At 40.0% G+C, this 19,284-nt stretch overlaps 1 protein-coding gene across 1 annotated transcript in view; it reads left to right on the top strand.

Annotated features, from left to right (window-relative positions):
* Window positions 1–19,284, top strand: part of ZNHIT6 (zinc finger HIT-type containing 6) — a 33,158-nt gene that overhangs the window by 968 nt on the left and 12,906 nt on the right. Inside the window, exons 2-8 of the mRNA XM_084291119.1 lie at window positions 187–252; window positions 334–440; window positions 534–619; window positions 1,954–2,057; window positions 10,857–10,925; window positions 11,715–11,795; window positions 12,299–12,379. Coding sequence (XP_084147245.1) covers window positions 187–252; window positions 334–440; window positions 534–619; window positions 1,954–2,057; window positions 10,857–10,925; window positions 11,715–11,795; window positions 12,299–12,379 — 594 coding nt within the window. The remainder of the gene's footprint in view (window positions 1–186; window positions 253–333; window positions 441–533; window positions 620–1,953; window positions 2,058–10,856; window positions 10,926–11,714; window positions 11,796–12,298; window positions 12,380–19,284) is intronic.

Raw genomic sequence — 19,284 nt, 5'->3', positions numbered from 1 at the left:
CAGTATGTGTTTGGAGATGCTCACTGCAGCTCACGTTACCGTGTCTGCTAGTTTATCTAATCCAAGCTATCTGTGTTTTCCCTTCCTCCTTTCAAGGTCCAGGTAATGTTACCCAAACGTGACAGCCAATGGCACCGTGCCTGCCTGTTGGGTGGTGCCCTAAGAGATACTTTCTGCTTCTTTCAGATGTGAAACGTGTAGTGAAGAGGAAGCTAAGTACAGATGTCCGCGATGTATGAAATATTCGTGCAGGTATCTAATATCTAACTTAAACTGTTATGTTTCTTGTGCTGAACGTGGCATATTAATGGTTCTTTATTTGTGTCATTTCAGTCTGTTGTGTGTAAAGAAGCATAAGCTTGCACTGAGCTGTAATGGAATCAGGGATAAAACATCATTTATCTCTGTAAATGAATTTACCGACTTGAACCTTCTGAGCGGTAAGAATATTCCTTGTGCTTTTTAAAATTCACCATTTTTAGTAGGTTAGATAAATAAACTGTGTTTTTTTTCTGTTCTGTTTTTGCTTTCAGATTACCGTTTCCTGGAAGATGTAGGAAGGACAGCTGATGCTGCAGCTCGAGATCTTTCTGTGCATAGGCCAACAACAAATAAATTTGTAAGTTTTAAATTAGCCACTTGGTCTGTTGGAGATAGGGTTGACTACCTTTACATTCCCACTGAGGCAGTCCCAGTCCAGATTTCAGAGCTGATAACCTCTACTGTGAAGGTATGGACGACCCTGGATATTAGAGCCAGAAATCAAGGAAGGTCTCCAGGTTTATGTAATAGTAGTATTGGTGGCTACATCCAGTTGCTTAGAAGAATAAACTGCTAACAATCTATACATTCTCCAAATACTTGATGCGTGGCTGTTCTTCTGGGTTGAGGGTGACAGATGTGTATTAAGAGAGACTGATTGCTCCTATCTACCTCCACAGCTTTTCTGAATTTTTACATGCAATATTCCCATGTAAACAACATGGGATTTTTTTGGCATGTTTTTGCCTAAAAATTATTACATGCTTCCCCATTTACCAAACCAAGATAACTAGAGTTCTGCAGAGAATAAGTCTAAGCAACTGTGAAGTAAAAGCTAACGTGCTAAGGATGAGAGGTGATTTTTCTTGAAATTCTTCCACTTCCAGTAGAGCATCAATGAGATCACAGAATTAGATGTCATTTCGTAAAAGCCATATGACAGAGCAGGGAAGACCAAGATCAAGAAGTATGAACACCAAAGTGCACTCCAAAATATGTTGTCTCATTTGTGTGTCAGAAAAAGGTGTCAGGCCCCTGTTTCCAATCCTGTGAAGACACTTTTTAAGACAGCACTCAACTCCTCAGTTGGAGAGAATTCATGTTGATTTTTTTAATGCCAAGTAGATTTAGAAGTCCTTGTCTGTCTCTTAAGCTGCTGTCATACTCTGTGTTATAATCATGATGTCTTGAAAATGTACATTGAAAATGGTGAGATGCTCCAGAGGTAGCAGTTTTTAGCGTGCAATCCTAGGCGTGTTTGCAGGATGATATCCTTCACGCTACCTTTAGATAGGATTTTGTCAGAGTGGTTGAGGAGGTGCTTGTATATCCCATCCACTAGCACGGTTGTAGCTCAAAAACCAGCTCAGTGAGTGGTTTTGCACCGATGGTGGGTGTTCGTGACTTTCACAGTATGTTGAAGAACTTTAAGTGGGAAGAGGTCATTGGCATGTTGTTTTTAACTGGAAGACTTCACCTGAAAATGTTTCAGGTAGTGTCCAGGCTTGCTTTATTGACTTGCTCACTCACAGTGTTTTGTTTATTCAAAAGTCAAAGTTCAACATTAAACGTGGCCTTTTCTTTAATGTTCCCATAATTCCTTTCGTGTTTACTCTTCATTTTTTGCTTTAATGTTCCAGCTTTGTGTATACAATTCAGATTCCAAAAAAAAATAATTTTATTTTTTGGTAGATAAATTACTTGAGAAACAGAGCTCGAAGGCATAATATCAACCTGAAGACACTGCCCATTGGATTTACAAAAAGAAGAGAAAATTCAACCATCTTCAATAAGAAGTGAGTCTTCAGTCGGTTAGTCAGCAATGTTTTGCTTTCACTGAACACAAAATGATGGGAATCTAAATTCATACTGACATGCTTGCTTTTAAAATCTGGTATGCATTTTTTTTTTTTTTTTTTTTTACAAAAGCTATTTAGATTTAATATCTCCTGCAGCAGTTTTTTCATTTTTAGTCTCTTTGAGCTCAGTTTTATAGCTTATGCAATTCATACATTATTTTGAAAAATACCAACATTAAGTAGTAGGTGGACGAATTAGTACTGTTGTGATTTTCATCTGTTAAATGGCAGTCTGAAGGCTTTTGGGGGTTTTGTTGTTAGAAAAAAAAACTTTCCTTTAAAGGTTTATGATAGAAGATTGATGTAGAATGGTTGCTGAAAATTCCTCTCTCTGAAAATAGCTGTCTTTAAGGCTGAAAGGGGTGCTTCCAGTCCAGTTACCTGCTGCATGTCATCTTAGGGTTGATGTATGTTGTAGCATGTGCACAGCTTAGACAAGTGCAGACAGACAGATGTGACGTCAGGAAAAAGGCTAAGATTAAGAAGACTTATGGTGTTCTTTCTTTTTTTCTACTCTTGTGAGTTTTCTCTGGTATCCAGACTTCGTGTTTTATTTTTGTTTGTTTTCAGTTTTGTGTTGTGTTTTTTTTTTACTATGAAAAAAGTACTGCAGAGAACTCTGTTATGACAGGAAACAGGTCACGTTCAGCTTGAAGATCTGTGCTTCTTGCAGTAATTAGATGTGCTAGCTATCCCTGCTGGCTCCTCCTCTTCTCTTCATATCCTTAGTTCTGGTAGCAAGTTCTGGATTCAATATGCATTTTTCCCTCTGTTCTTGTGACTTACAAACCACAATCTAAAGAGCGGTGGCTGGAAGTGGTGAGGTGCCTGTGGCTGGGGAGCTGCCACCAGGTGTCTCTCTCTAATAACCAACCTGAAAAGCTGCTCAGCACACTTCCCAGTATCATCCAGTATCATCTCCTCTCATCTGCTGTTCTGAGATACAAGCTTTTTTTTTTTTTTTTTTTTTTTTTTTTAAATACAAATATTTAGATTTTTTTAGCTGAACATAAGGCATAAAAATCTGTAGAAGTGTAACCTTTGAAAGTTGCATAATTTGCAAACTCTGCCAGAGCAAATCCATGGCAGACCCATGGAAAGAAAGGAAATCTGGGGTGTTTTCTCCATCTCTCTTCAGAACAGAGTAGAGGATAGACCCAGACGTGGTAGATCCTAGCCATACGAGCAGAGGCTGCCTGCCTTTGTACTGTCTTCCTTTGCTTTGGCCATATGTTCAGCCTTCTACAGATATCTTGTGCAGGGCTTGTGCTACTGAAGTATCTCAGGCTTATGGCCGAGCTGGGGCATTTCCTCAATGTTGTAGATAAAACAAAATAGGCATCCCTGGCAGTACAGGGTAAGGGAGTAGTGTTATAGAGCCAGAGCAAGGGCAGAAGGCCCAGAGATGGTGGGATCAGCAGCTAGGTGTTTGAAGACAAAAGAACAGAAGAGGCACACAGGCAGGGTTTTTGACCCTATTGGTAGGATCCTGGGCATGCTGCAACCCTGTGCTGACAGAAATTTGCCTCCACATAACACATTCGTCAGTTCTTTTTCTCTAGAAAGTCTTTTTGAGTACATACTGAAACATACCTTCTGTTGATAACAAATGAAGCTGTAAGCAGGTTACGTTTTGACGTGTTTCTGTTGTTTAACAGAAGCAGATTTAAAACCTAAGAGGATGGGGCAACGAAAGTGACATTGGCAAACAGGCATGGAAGTATCTCACAGGCTGTCTGGGATGATGTCTTACTCTTTTGTCAATCATGAGGACCTGGGGTGGTTTTTTGTGGTTGTTCTGGACAGTTATCCTTTCCGGGGCTTTCAGATCCCAGCAGAAAGAACATGGTAACGTTCTAAGAGGATAGGAAGTAGCCCTCTACTTCCTGCACATGCTGCCCAAGGGTATGGGGCATGCTCCATGATAACTACAAGAAGGACATTTCCTCTCTTGTGCTGCTGCTGTTCACTCAGCAGTGGGCTGTTTGAATTCAGTGATGTAGATTAAAAACTAATTATTTTTATTTTTTGTAATTGGCATGTTTGCCTGCTCCCTCTGTGGGTGCCTGAGGAATCAAACCCAAGGTTTGATCGAACCAAAAAGTATCAGCCATTTGACATCTACCCTATGTGATTTCGTGGTATGACCTCTAACTTTTTGTTGAATGTTACATCCAAGTGGGGTAAAGCTGTGCAAATAGTTGCTTTCTATGAGCCTAACGCCTGGTTCTTGTCAGGCTCTGGTGTGTCTGCAGTTTGGTAGCTCTGAACCCCTTCTCACGCTGTTTGTCTGTCAGGGTTTGTGGAGGGGTTCCTCTGGAGGGTGCAGGTTGGAAGCTGCGCTGCATATGTGTGTGGAGAGCTGAGAACCTTCTCTGATGTCTTTTTCACACTCTCCATGTGAGCCAAGCTGTTAGGCTATACAAGGCAGGAATGAAAGTAATCCAAAACTAGGAAGTACAAGATGTATTCTTGTGTCATCCCCTACCCCTGCCAGCTCTGGAGGACAAATCAGTGGTTGTTTAGATGTGTTAACCAGACTCTTCATTTCCCAGTTTCCATTAGTTTGTTGTTTCCATTAGTATTGTGAAAGCATACGTGCCAGTGCTGGGTAACACACGGGTTAGATTAACTTGCAGTATCAAGCAATCCAGATACTGGAGGGTCAGCAGAGAATGGAGTTTGAGTCCAGTTTGTGAACTCCTTCCAGTGGGCCTTCTGTCTTGCAGGTGGTTTAGGACACCTTGCTTGCAAATTCTTTTTAATGCACTGCTTCACCATACATTAGCTGTAGTGCCCTCATTTTCCAATAGAAGTGCTAGTTCCCCTTCTGTAAGAGGTGCTGCCATGGAATTAGGGTGTGCTGCTGTGATGGGGAGCCTTCGGGAGAGGGCTGCAGAGTGTGACCAGGCCGGGCAGCAAGAGGGGAGCTCCAACCAGCAGGGGCTGTGCGAGGAAAAGGGGGAGCTCGCAGCTTGTGCCTCCTGCATCCTCAGCAGGAGCCTATTTCAGCAATGAGAAGCTGAACTGGGGCAGCGCAGCTCAGCTCCCTTGGTTCTGCAGTGTATGCAGCCCTGCTCAGCCCTGCTCTGCTGCTTATCTGCCTGGGCACCTCCACCCTGCCTCATCCCGTCTGTGCACAGCACCCATGCATGGAACCCATGGAAACTTGGAGGTGGGAAGGAGGGATGCAGCTCCCCCTGGGTGGGAGGCGTTCCTGCAGGTTGGGAACGTCTGATCACGTCATGTACTTTGGAGAAGAGGGGATCCTCTCCTTTGTCTCTCTTCTCCGGTTTAATAGTGTGAATAAAATCTGTTGTGGAGACGTGGGATTAGTAGTGGGTAAGTGATCATTAGTGCAATGGAAGTTACTTCTGAGGTACTTATGAAAACCCTAAAATGTCAAGTCTGTAATCCTTAATTAGGTAAAGATAATCAGTGTGAATTTTTTGAAGTGTTGCTGATCTTGAGAATTTACCAAGGAGTTACATGAGCAGGTTTTGGGGCTCATATTACACTGGTGGAGCCCTTAAGCTTGAATTTAGTTGTTACTGAGATCCTGCTTTCAGTACTATGTGTATTTCTGAAAATCAGTAGCTTTCCAAATATCCCCATGTTAAAATGAATAGCTACTGAGTTCTGTAGCTGACATTTTTTAACATTTCTTTATTTTAGCAACTAATTTTTTTTTATTCTCATAGTGAATCTGATGGCCATTTTGTTTATTTGCAGGAGTTAAAGAGGACAGTAGTTTTATTTTTTTTGAGAATTACAGTTTGGGTTACTCACTCAGCCTTAGCAGCATCCCCTTGCCTTACCCAGGACTCAGCTCAAGCCTGTCGTGTTTGATTATTGCAACACACACAGTTAGTAACATCTCCTGCTGTTGTGAGGCCCCTTGTAGGAGACCATATGTGCTACAGCGGAAGTGCACTTCAGTTTCTTCATCGATTGTCGTGCTGCTTACTGTAACTAGGAAATATTTGAACTTTCAGGAGAAATATTTCATTGTTTTATTGTTTATACATCAAATCCAGGAATAAGCTTAATGAAGTTTCAGCAAAATGGAGACATCCTCTTTTGTGTGCTGTTGTTAGAAGTACGGCAGCAGTCATTTTGGCACTAGGAGCACGTACTTGGTGGTGGAGGGGAGAAGGAAACCATCACACTTCTGCATGTTCTCATTTGTTAATGGTGTTTCGACTCCACAAGGGAATCTGGTCACTTAGTTGTGCTGAATCTGTGTTGCTTAAGTTGAGAAAAGTAACGTTATCCAAAGGAGTGGATAGTGAAGGCCCTGTGTTGCAGTTAAACTTCAGTGTGTTAGATGAGAGTGCAGGGTGTTATCAAGTTAAAGGTAACCGGTCCTTCATTAAACATTATTTCCTCTTCATCTCTTCTATCGATGTAAAATAATATAGATAGGAAATACTACAGTATTTGTGCTTTGTACATCACACATACTTATTTAAAACATTTCAAGAATATTAGTTGCTAAATGGAAACAAAATTGTCTGAGATCTTTGATAGACCAACGCTTAGGTACTTCTGCAGAGCCAGAACTACAGTTGGTATCTTAAGATGTGATGAATTTGGAACTTTTTGTCATTATATATATATTTATATTTTACACATCTATAGAAATATACATGTGAAAAGTTTATATATATATATTAAGTGGGTTTTTAATATAGGTTTTCTCTATAAAAATAAATATATATGTATAAAGGTCTTTATATATATATATATATATATGTACTACAGCAATCTAGGCAAAATTGACTGTTCGGAGGAACTAGATAAAAATGTTAAGCTTCATGAAACATTTATATTATGTGAAACATTTATGTATGAAATTGTAACAATCTCAATTGTTTTGAGAAATATGTAGGCTTTGGACCCCTTTTACAAATCCTCCAAGGCACATATGGGAGGGCTCCAAGTCCCGAAATCCTTCTTAGCACCCTAGGCAGATGCAAGATTTGTCCTGTACCTCCAGCACCCGTACTGCGTACACCCACAGAGCTTGGAACATCTCCCTGGGTGCTGCATTAAATGTAAAAGGCAGTGAAGAAAATCTTTGCAGCTGTGCCCAGAGCTACTTGACAGTAACAGCCACGTTGTGTATGGCACTGCAGTCTTCGTGATACCAGAAATAAAAATCTCTCAGTTCTAGCTTTCAGAAATTGAAATATCACTTGCATGTGGTTCAGTGGAAAAAAAAAAATAGGGAGGAAAAATTAAGTTGATTATAAAAAATATTTTTTGAAAGTTTTAGGTAAAACGAGAGGGAGAGAGTTGTTTGTTTTAGAAGAGCAGTAATTGCAGAACAGCCTGTGCAGCTCTGAGCATAATTTGCAGCTACATATCACGCAAGGGAAGAGGTGCTTGGCTTCTCCTTCTCCTTCTGATCGGCTTGTATGGCTCTGAAGTAAGCAAAATAGGATGTGAAGCCAAGCAGTGCAGGGATGGGCGATGATGCTGCTATTACTGACATCAAGGATGTGCTGTGCTTCATCCAGATCCATGCAGTTTGGTAGTTTTGTAGTCAGTGCCTTGGTATTCAGGCAAACCATGGGTTGGCATTGCTCGGCAGTTGAGCTCCGTGGAGCACTTGAAGCAGCGAGCTGTTACTCAACTTCAGATGACTGACTCAATTAAGAGTTTCATTTAGAAAATGAACATGGTACATGACAGTTACATTTGAAGGAAATACTACCCCAGTGAGCCATAATGGAAAATGAAGTCAGTGAGATCTGGAGCCAGGATATCTAATTTTAATCTGAACTTTTTGTGAAGCAGCTTTGATAGCATCTACAGTTGACATCAAGTTCTCTAACTGGGCAGAAATCACTGATGGTGAGGGATGCTTTGCTTTAATAGGAGGCATCCAGCAGGTCGTTACAAATTTCTTCTACTTATGGAAACTTACCGTGTAAAAGTATTGCTGTTTTTCAAGACTTCATTTGACAGCAAAGCATGTGAGGCTATTCCAATTTTAAGCTTCTTTATCCCTTGCCTTCGTCTACCTAGTTCTCAATCTATCTTACCTCTTGTTTGCCATTTATGTTCAGGCAAGAATATTTTGAAGAGAGATGAAGTAATTAACACTGGTTGAGGTGTTAGCGTGCTGACAATATCAACATTTCTGTTTTTCCAGTGGAACCTTCTGACAAGGAATGATATTTTTAAATGTAGTGTTCAGACATCTGATTCACTGCTCTTTCTGTGCACTAATCCATGGACTAGGTTGTGCCTGGAAGGGGGAGGGAGGCTGGGTGAGAGTCTGAAAAGAGCCCTCTTAAGCTGATTATACAGCTGCAGCGATGGACTGAGTCTGCCTCAGTGAGCCCACAGGGAACTGGTCTTGCATGTGAAATCAGGATGTGCTGTGTGACTACGGTTTCTGCAGGCACAGAGTATTCCTAGCAACAGGTAGCAGATAGCTGGAAGTAGTTCTGGAACAGTTCTGTTTCAAGTGCCTGTGTTAGAGGCAGCCCAGCCCTACAGGCCACATCCATGCTGCTGTGACCTGTGTCACACCGTGCTGGGCCCAGTTGGGAGAGGCAGGTCTGCAGTGCTCCCACTGCTTTGCCCATCTTGATTAAAGGTTTGGCAGAAAGAAAGTTCACATCACTACAAGGCTTGGTCACACTCGAAGACACGAGCATGGCCTGTTTGAACAAGTCGGTGGTGAATTAAATGCAAAATTGCTAAAAAGCCCTGAGTTAGTGGACAGTATGTAACAAATGGTCCTGTAAGTATGTGTTTTAATAAGTGTACCTACCCATCATTAGTGGACACTGCAGCTAATGATAGTGAGCCTATTTCTGTTTAAAGTCTGCAAACCTTTACTGAAGCCTGCTTGGGAAGGTGCTTTGCATTAACACTGTGCCACGTTAAATGCCAGATATCACTGCAGCTTGCTCTGTGCACGTGCTGGTGTTGATGCTTCCTTCAGTTGTGAAGATAAAGAATTAGAAACTTTGTTTCATTCACCTTTCAAAATTCTTTAAAAATTCCATTTCAAAATTCCATTAAGCTCACTGATTTGGAGTTATCTCTATCAGTTCAGTAGTTTAAGACAGCATCACAGCAATATGCAAAATAGCATAAAATCCATGAGGCAAGATGTCAGTGAGCTTGTTGCATGTTACTTTGTGGATGTTAGCCTTCCTTAGTTCATTGTATTTAATTAATAACTCCTTGGAGGGTGCTTCTTGCTTGCTGCTCCCCTCCAACCCCCCCCCCCCTTTTTTTTTTTTTTTTGGTAAAAGCTAAGACCACTGTACTTACACTGCAGGAAGCATAGTTCAGCTGTAAAGCTTAGCTTTAACCCAGAAATAACTAGATAAGGAAGTGAGTATTTGGTAAGTGCACTTCATAAAGAGCCTGCATTTAAAAATTGATTAGATAGTTAATTGAGCTTAGCAACACACTTGTTGACTGTTTTGCTGCTGGATACACATACCCTGTCTCCGCAGCTGACTAGACCCCGCTGGATGATGTTCCATCTGCCTGATAAGCAAATGAGAGAGCAAGTTGGAGCAACAATGTGTTTGTTTTTAGTTGTGGTACCAGAACCTTCGCATAACCGATGCTGATTATCTTGGATATAATGATTCATAGCTCTTAAGTAGTTTAAAAAAAAAAAAAAAAAAAGTGCCACCACCACAGCTCAAAGTTCCTGTGCTGCAGTTAAATACCTGGCACCTGCTTTCTAAATGGCACTAGTCCGTCCCTCCTTCCTCTCCCAAATCTGTACTGTGTGTCACGAGTGTAACATTCAGAACCACAGCAAAGGGCCTTGCACCTACCTTTTAGACTGCTCTTTTTTTTTTTTTAACGAGATTTCATTTAGAAAAAGATTGTTACACACACCATACAGAGTGGAAGAATTTGAAGCAATGAAAGGAAAAATGTCTTAAGTCATTATTGGCTTCTGTAGATTCTCTGCAAATGAGAGGCAAAACCAGAAAGAGATTTTCTAGTCATAGGGGGGTGTCCTGTAGGCAGTACTGCCATTCTTGACATGATACTGCACTGGAACCATGCTCCAGGAATTTCTGTTCTCAGGTAATAATGGAGCTAGCTTTAAAGGGAAGATGGTTTTACAGCCCACAAAGTGGAGAAGGGATGGTGGCATCAATTTTTGCGTTTACCAAGAGTTTCCTGATATTTCTGTAAAGCATTTATTCTTTCCAACTTTTGTTAACCCTGTTATGCCAAAACACAGCTCCCCTCCCTGCCCCAGCACCTTTTCTGGTCAGAAAGATGAGTCCTTTATTTTGTAGGGAGCCAGCCTCCGCTCAGACCTGTGGCTGTTGTGCTGGGTTGGCAGTCTGGCCTGGGTGATAGGCCAAAAAGTGTTTTCCTTTTCTCAAATGAAAGGGCAGCCGTGCACATAGAAACTCAGCTGGAAGATGTTCCCTTTTAAAACATGAAATGCTGCTGATCAGTTGGTTGGTGGTACCACCCCGTATTTGCAAGGAAGAGGTTTTCATCCCCATAAGGACTTGAAATTCATCAGGGGCTGGGATTGTTGCCTCTTTCGAAGTGCCCCTCTCAGTTTCTGTGTGCTGCTTTACTCTTTGAAAATGCTATTCAAAATCTGAGCTATATATTGTATTCTGCAGTTGTGTCATAGGCTACCAAGCTTTATCATAGGAAAAAAAGCAGCAGTTACCAGGTAACAGTAGTAAGGCATTAACAGTATGCATTTCTTTTTCTTTTCAGGGAGCAGAAGTTCTACTGGCATTTGAAGCTTGTATTTCCTCACTGTCATGCTGAATACACTTTAAAAAGGTACAGAGTTTGGTAAACAGCTTTGTATAAAGTTTAAATTCTTCTTCTGGAATTAAACTGGAAAATATTTTAATTAGTTCTTAAATATTTCTATTATATAAGGTAAACTTGAATATTACTTTCTGCCTTAATTACAGGAGCATTTAAGTTAACGCTGTGTAGTATTTTAGTCCTTGAAAACTAGTGGGCTTTTCAAATAAGGTGAAATATGTCATTGCTAGTCCTTCCTTGATATAAACAGAACAGCTTGTATATTCATGGTGGTGACATGCTGTACTGCTGATCTATTCTGCTCTCATGGAGCAGGGATTCAGCAGGATTTCACTTTCCCCTCTGCTTGCACGCTGGAGCTGACCTTCACATACAATGAAATGGTTGCATTGTTTCCTTTGTAGGAAAGCCCATAAGCACATTTTGCAAAATCCCCAAACTAAGCTTTTATTGACAAATCTTTCTTTCTCCTTTTTTCCTAGCCTGAAGGGGTATGAGAAGTACGCCCGCATCTACTTCTGGGCTGTACAAACAGCATGTTATACTGCAGGGTTTGAAACTAGAGATACTCATCTGTTTACTCCTTATAGATGCCAGTAAAGTCCCAGTGTTGAAACTGAGATAGAGCTGTCAATTACCTGTGCTGTATTGATACACATTTCTAATCCTCCTATAAAGTGCTCAGTTGTACCACTGTAGCATGCAAATACACAGTTTCCTTTAAATGACTCAGATAATAGATTTTTGTGTACACGATGAAGCATGTCTGATGTATTTGATTTTTATCTTCTGTGAAAGGGTGCCAGAGGATAAAACGCTCACCGATATCCTTAAGCCCTACATTGATCCAGTGGAGTCAGATCCTGTAGTTTGTCAAAGGTGTGTACTGAACAACTTTCTGTCTAATTCACTAATAAAAGAAAGGAGTCATCCTGAACAGATTGCTTAAAGTAGTTGCACTTTCAGTATGTAAAGTCGAGGTCCCTGTCAGCAGGACATCTTTAATTCCTGTGGCAAAAACCAGCCCAAGTTTCACAAATAAGTAACCCTGGAATATAGCCACAAAATTTAAATCAGTAGAAGATTAAGACATTGACTCATAGCATACAGATCAAATAAAGGAATTGTAATTCTAAAAAATATGACCATAATTATCTGCAGTGGGGGTGACAGTGAATGTTTTCTTTGGAGGAATTAGAAAAACACTAGTAATTTTACCCCTAATTTTTAGAAGGTGCTCAACATATGGCAAATGCTTGTTTTTTTATGAAGAAATAAATGCTTTTGCTTGTTGATGTACAGAAGATATCCATCTCTTACTGATGATAAGAGTGTGAAGTACGTCATTGTCTCTTGATCTGTTGTTTATTCTTATTTTTCAGATTAAAAATCTATACAATGTCTCCTCAGTCAGATGTACAAATTTTAATGAAAATAGAAAACAGGAAGCAAAACTCTATCAGGTAAGGTGGTTCTTTAGACTGTGTGCCTCTTAAGGATAGAAAAAAAAAATATATATATATATACATTTCTTAGTCTTTAGTATCACAAGGACAAATCACGTATCTCATGGATTAAGCTTCGGTGAGTAATTACCAGCCATTTTAAGTGATTCTGCAAAAAACATTATTTCTTTGTCCTTTAGTATGTCAATATTGAAATTTCTGCACAATTACCGTGATTGGTAAATTCAGCTAAGTCATACTTGGACGATTTAAGAAGCTGTTAACTCGCAGTTGCATTGGTGGACTGGTGTGTGTGCCTGTGCCTGAACTGCTTCAGCAGCAGTCCGTGAGAGTGTTTCAGTGTTTGCGCTGAAGTTAGGTTTGTGTTAAATGCTAAATTAATGCATTGACCAGCTGAAGCGTAGTGTCCATTCTCTTCTATAAGCTCATCTGTGGATATGTGAACCTCTCATGGGAGTCAGCTGGAGAGCTGTTTTTTTTAAACCACCATTGCAGCAAAAACGACTTCCCAGCATCCAGTTGCTGAATTGGAAGTGACATATTTTTCTCAACATTACTAGCTCATTACTCTTCATGTTAAGATATAGCTGGGTGGGGGCTTTTAAATTTCCAGAGTTTTGACTTGTGAAAAATTGTTTTCTTTGTTTGCAGAACAGACAATTATAATTTAAAATTAAACTTTAAATAAATAGTTTTTGATGGTATAAATGCCATTTTAAAGACTCCACCCTGTTGTCATTGTTACTGAAAAGGATATGTACCAGCTTTAATATCATAGCTTATTGTGGTTGACCAGTGATTCCCAGTTAGGGTTCTTAAAGTACATTCTTTTCTTCAAATGTAACAAATGGAAATATACTTCTCTGAAGCGTGGTATGTTATTTCTAAGGGGAAGAAAAAAGGTATAGTAAAAGAACACCAGTTGTAACTGAACTTCATGTTTGTGCTATGTTTCTCTTTCCCAGTAAGTGTTATTCAGAAATGAGTAACATACTTCAGCATTCAAGCCACAAATATAAACTTCTCATGGTTTTGATTTTTTCCCCTCTTTGCAATCACTGCTTGAAATAAGGTTGTAAAATTTGCCATCAGAGTTCTCAGCTATAAACCTGTTGGGTTTGAGTGAAATGTGTGGACTGACTTCCATTTAATTCAAGCATGGCCTAATTCTCTGCATTTAGGGGGGGAATTAAAAATGCTGGTATTGTGAGCTAACCTGAAGAGTTTCGTGTGGAAGGACACAGGCAGGTGAAGCTTTCTCAGGTTTCTCTGTCAGCCGTATTTCCCAGTGCTCCATGAATTCAGTGCAGGCACTTCAGTCATGCAAGTTGTGTATGGTGTTGTACCCAAGTAAAAAAGCCATTCTAGAACTTAGTGCTAGGAAACAGCATCAGAACAATTTCCCATTTTACAACACTTTATAGCAGACTTGGGCTCAGCTGTCAATAGTGGTATTCAGGACAGGTTTCCAGAGCATGAACAACTTCTGTCCCCTTTGCAGATTAACATAGGAAAAACTGAGAATGCGTTCAGTTTGTTAGTGCTGTACATCATTCTGCAGTGCATGGTTGGAAAGGCAGTATTCAGGTGATGGTGCTGAATATTCATTTGTATTTTTAAAATACAGTAATTTATACACAGATTTTTTTCAGTTATTTTAGTTTTAAGCTTTTGGCATCTTTTTCAGTTACAGAAGTGTTAATGACTGCTTAAACTGCTCCTTAAACTTTCAGATAGGTGCTTGGAAGAAAAAATTGCTTTTGTAATAGCAGGTTAAATTCATCTTTTAGTCATTTGATGTAGGATAGTAGCGTAGAAAGCTTGAGAAGGAAACCAATTTAATATCAAGTGGACAATTTCTCTTGCTCCTTGGTTCCTTTTGTTACTTAACCATTTTCATCTTCTGAAATTGGTATAATGCTTCCTTAGCTCATGTGTTTGTTGAGAGAAAACCCTTTTTCATGAAGCTTTTTAGAAGAATCGCAGAAGTTGTGCTATCTGCAAAATAAATATAACTAGCCTGAAATTGGAGTTTCACCCTGTACTTCCAGAATCATCTTTGTTTTCCAATATCAAAGTTATAGTAATTAGTATTTAATCAGTGAATTGTACATTTTAAGAAGAACTGTAGGAAGTTAACAAGAAGTCTTTTGGATGAGAAATACATCTCCTTGTCAGTAGAGCAGGCCCAGCTGTGGCAGCGTGGGCAGGTCACGGAAGTAGCACACTGAAAGAAAATCCTGCTTCTGAAAGGAAAGGACAAAGTTGGTTTGACATGATGGGACTGCCAGCTCAGCAGAAAAGCATCTTCTGTCAACATGAGCTGGGGCTCTGCCAGCAGGCTCTTGGTGTAGTTGTGCTAGCAGAGTTGTTGTGACAAAGGCTCTCAGAGGGAATTTAAGCTTTTACTGCAGTTGCATTATAGTTAAGGGAGAATTTATTTTGATTTTGTCTCCTTTGGGCTCCCCACCGTTAAATTAATTAGGGTGCGTGTTGTCTCATAGTAAAAAATCAGTACCTGGGGTTGCAGTGGGAATGCTTGATACTTGCTGTTGATACAGACCAGCTTGTGTCTTAGTGGGGAGCTGCTAGTTTGTGAAGTCAGTGGTGCCACTGTGAGCTCACTCATCCTGTGCCACCTCCTCTGCCTGGTTTTAGGCTGTGTGCTTCTGTAGGGCAGAACCCTCTTTGTTCCTCTTTGTCACTCGGGACAGCAGCTTGGAGGAATGCGGTTGGTGTAGTCTACGAATCATGCAAGTCTACATAAATACTCTGTTATCCAGCACTTCCTCTGGTCCACCAGAGAAATTACTTCTCCATAAGTAGTGGGTTAGTAGGAAGGCTGTAAAAATGTATTTGTTTGAGTGGATGTTGGTTTTAGGCTTAGCAGAACCATTTGAGAAAAATACTTTTCATAGCTGGGATTATGTATTACTGAGTCAGTGCAGTGGTGTTTCAGAGAACATCTAAGTAGGATTATTACGGGTTATAAAACGTTAGTCTGCTAGTTTTAAGTATGTTACAGAAGGATTTTAGTATTTCCTGCAAATGTTTATGAAACAGGAGTTTGTGGTTTAGTTATGTCTGTTTTCTGTATTTTACAGCAAACAGTCCTTTCAGTTTTGGAAGTCCTTTGCAGAATGCTTTAAATTGGGGATGGAGGGAAAGGGGGGGGGGGGGAGGAGGAGGCTTTTTTTCTTTATCCAGAAGTATAAATTATCCACACAGAACAGATTTCTGCTTCGTCACAGGAATTGTATAGAACTTGTGCATTGTGCAGCAGTTGTGCATTGTTGTGTGGTTCTCACGGAGAGCTGCCACGCAGCATGGTGCTGGCTTTCTCCCCACTAGGTGCTTTTTGTAATCCCTGGTGACAGTTCTTAGTGAACTCTCCCATCTGTGATAAGCTCTTGTGGGTTGCTGTTGTTGTTGTTCCTCATCCTGATGTCTAGCTCTTCTCTACTCTACAAGCAGCTTGTAAGAATTGCTTTCAGTTTGAGCTGGTAGCACCCCGCAGTTGTTCAGAGTAACCTAAAGCGTGATCTCCCCTCGTGTCCTCTTGTCCGCATCTGTCACGTAGTGCTCCATGGCACTACACCCGTTACACTACTCGATAGTCTTGTCATGTAATTGCACTTACTTTATAAGGAGTCTTGTGAAGGAGGGTTTAAAAACATGGGTGTTACACAACTCTTCTTTCTTTAAAACTTTGGTTTGGAAAAAATCTGCATTTGAATGGGTTGTTATAATAGTTTTCCGTTCTGTGGTGCTCGCCTCTATCACCTGTTACGCAATATTTAGTTGGTGTCCATTCTGTCCTTGGCTGAAAATATTCCAAGAAAGGTTTAGCTGCTGCCTCTTGGATGATTTTTACAGTCTACATTCTTTTATAAAATAGTCTTTTCTTTCTTCAGGATAAATTAATGTCCTGACTGTCTTCAGTCCTTTATTTGGGATGCCTTCAAAGTGACTTCATATGGTAAGAGCATTGCTTTTTCCACTAAGGAAAGAAAAAATGCAACTGCCAAATTATACAGTCTGGTTTGGGAAATACACCTTCTTTTTCTTCTGTTCCTGAGAATTGCCTTATTAGGTTTTGTGTAACCAAAAAAAAAGCAAAAACAAACAAAAGTCCGAAATCCAGCAGATCCTTGATATTTGTTACAGCTTAGTTAGTGGCCAGAGTTTTGGGGGGTTTTGTGACTGTAGATTTTAATGGCATCATTACTTACACTTGCTTATCATAGAAGATGATCTTATTTCTACATGAGAATGAACTGCAAAAGCCTAGGATTACAGTAGATGTTTTTCTCTCTGAGACTATTAAATAAAGGTCTCTTTTACTGGGTTCATAACATCTTACATGAAGCTAGTTGACATAGTTGTCTGTCTTTAGACACACTTGTTTAGTTTAATGGAATTAAAAATAATGCCTTCTTAAACAACATTGTTAGGTCCTTTATAGGTCATTTTTCTTCTTTGACCATTAGTGTATTCAGAATGACATGTAAACATTGTTTCGGCATAAGTCATTGTAGAACACTTTGGAGGCACTGCCAGAACATGTAGATGTGTGGAAAATTGAGGCTGCTTGGCCTTAGAAGCCTTGCAAAAGCCCACTACTTTTGGGGGGCAATGTCCTCCAAGGAAGTCTAGCTTTCCTGTTGTAAACCAGCCACACCACACAGGGGTGTTGGTGTATGGGATCGGTTGTAGCATTGGTGTTTGTATCAGTGGTACTGGTATAGCTCATGCCTCAATTACTCAGAAAGCCAAAAATACCCAAAGCATTCTTGTACTGGTTCCAGCATCAGGGGGCTTCTCGCTTTGTGTGGTGACATTGGCTGGTGCACATGAGAATACTGGCATGGTTGCCACTTCATTCTTGTGGACCACTGGGATGAAAATTTGCTAAACAAGTATCAGAGGCTCTCCTCTACTAAATGTCATTGCTTTATGGTGGTGAACGCTTATTTTGCTTCAACTGATCCAGTGCAGTTGCTTCCCAGAAGCCTGGACGATGTTAGTAATGTTGGAGCACTTCCCTGTCTCAAGATCAGCTGGCAGAAATGAGAGTTATTTCCTTGGATGACTGAGTTCTGTGCTCAAAGAGAATTTTCTTTTGTAGTCCATTGTTTTTCAGCATCTGCGGGTTAGATCACATTAGTAGGTTGCAGTAGTCACAGTAATAGATTTAGGAAGATGAAGTCAGTCCTTTTTGCTTCAGTGCATGTGTGCCAACAGACTTTTAGAAAATTGCCTTGGAATTCCAAGAGTAATATAAATGCAATGGAATCAAATCTTTTTAAATGTAAAACTTACATAGAACTGATTATTTTTATTGTTGTTTGTTTGTTTATTTGTGTTTTGTGGTTTTTTTTTTTTGAAGTCTGTTATACCTGATATTTTGTCAGTGATTACAGGAGTATCAAATACTGCTATCTTTAAACACATCAGAGCCTCAAATGTCAAGTGTCAGTGTCTTCCTTGGATTGTGTTAATTTTTCATACCATCTTTCTAGGGCAATTCCTTCTGCATTATCATTTGTGAATAACTTCATGTGAAACCAGTAGAGCTTACAGTTGTTGCTTTCTGCTTTTTCATAGGTGATTTGGTTGCTTAAAAAAATCAGTGCTGCCAGTGCGGTGCACAGATCAGTTTTTATCATCGTGTTAAGAACTCATTTCAAAACTACTACTTCATTCATCTAGCAGAACAAAAGGCTGGAATGGGCCCTTCTCAGGCATTATTTCTTCCTCTGCATTTTTTGCAAGTGTTGAAAAGTGTGGGGTGGTTTATTTAATATTCCCTAGCCTTACTTAGGAAGCAATTTCTCTTCATGTTTATGTAGTGCTTGGTATACATGAGACAGGAATTACGGATACAAATCCCTGGCTGAACTGCTGGCCTTGGCATGAGTTGGAACAGACCCCAGGCTGGCTTTAGCCTATGCCAGCAGAAGATTGACAGTAGAATTCATTACTCTTCTCAAGCTCACAGCAGCTGGCACAAAAGCAGCTCTGCCTGCTTTACAAAGGCAGAGAGTTAGCTTACAATAGTTATTCTTCACTGCACAACTCTAGTCAGGCTCTGGCTACTTTGTCCTGTTCAAGGGGAAATCAAATTTGTCCTGTAGTCTGTTTCTTAAACACAGTGCTCCTGTGTATTACTTGCTGCTGTCTTTTCCCAGAGTGTTGGGTTTTGTTTTTTATTAAAACTTTTGATTTTCTTCCTAAATACTTTGCTATGTCTTCTTATAGGTCGCTTTTGTCTTCCCAGGTTTGTTACTTAGCCATTTCAGTGTCATCTTTCACTTGCTCCCTCTTTCTCTGAACAGCGGTCTCTTTGCTGACAAAAATGATGGAGAGTAACAGATTCCAGGATGTGCAACTTTTACTGTAAAAAGTAGTCAGTTTTCCTTCCTTTCTACTTATGTTCTTAATCGAAATCATCTTACACAACATAAAAGGAAAGCAGAAAACTAGTCATTGCTGACTATAAAAAGTACGTATGATGTGAATCTGTAGCATGCATAGCTAAACGTTTATGACGGTTGACTATAATTACTTGACCTTTGAGAAGATTTTTGGGATGATTCCAAAGAAAACAGAATTTGTCCATCTTACTATCTTGAGCAATCATTCATTTTTTCTTTTCCTGAAAAGAATTCCTTTATGAACCAGTATGGGCCTGTTTTTTAAAGTAACAATCCAGCGTTTTGTAACCCATGCTGAATTCTTTTGGATGAACTGTTTTATAATTAATGGTATTGCATTAGGATTTCTGGAGTGTCCCAGCTAGAGAGTCTCAGGCTGAGACATCTATTGCACAAAGATTTATTTGAAATTGCTCTCTCCGCTCAAAAATTCTGCAGTCTGTTGCGGCAAGTTAGGTCCAGACC

Source organism: Netta rufina (assembly GCF_964035555.1).
Source record: "Netta rufina genome assembly, chromosome: 8".
NCBI classification, from domain to species: Eukaryota; Metazoa; Chordata; class Aves; order Anseriformes; family Anatidae; genus Netta; species Netta rufina.
The sequence above is the reverse complement of the archived record's forward strand: the minus strand, read 5'-3'. Positions and strand labels throughout refer to the sequence as shown.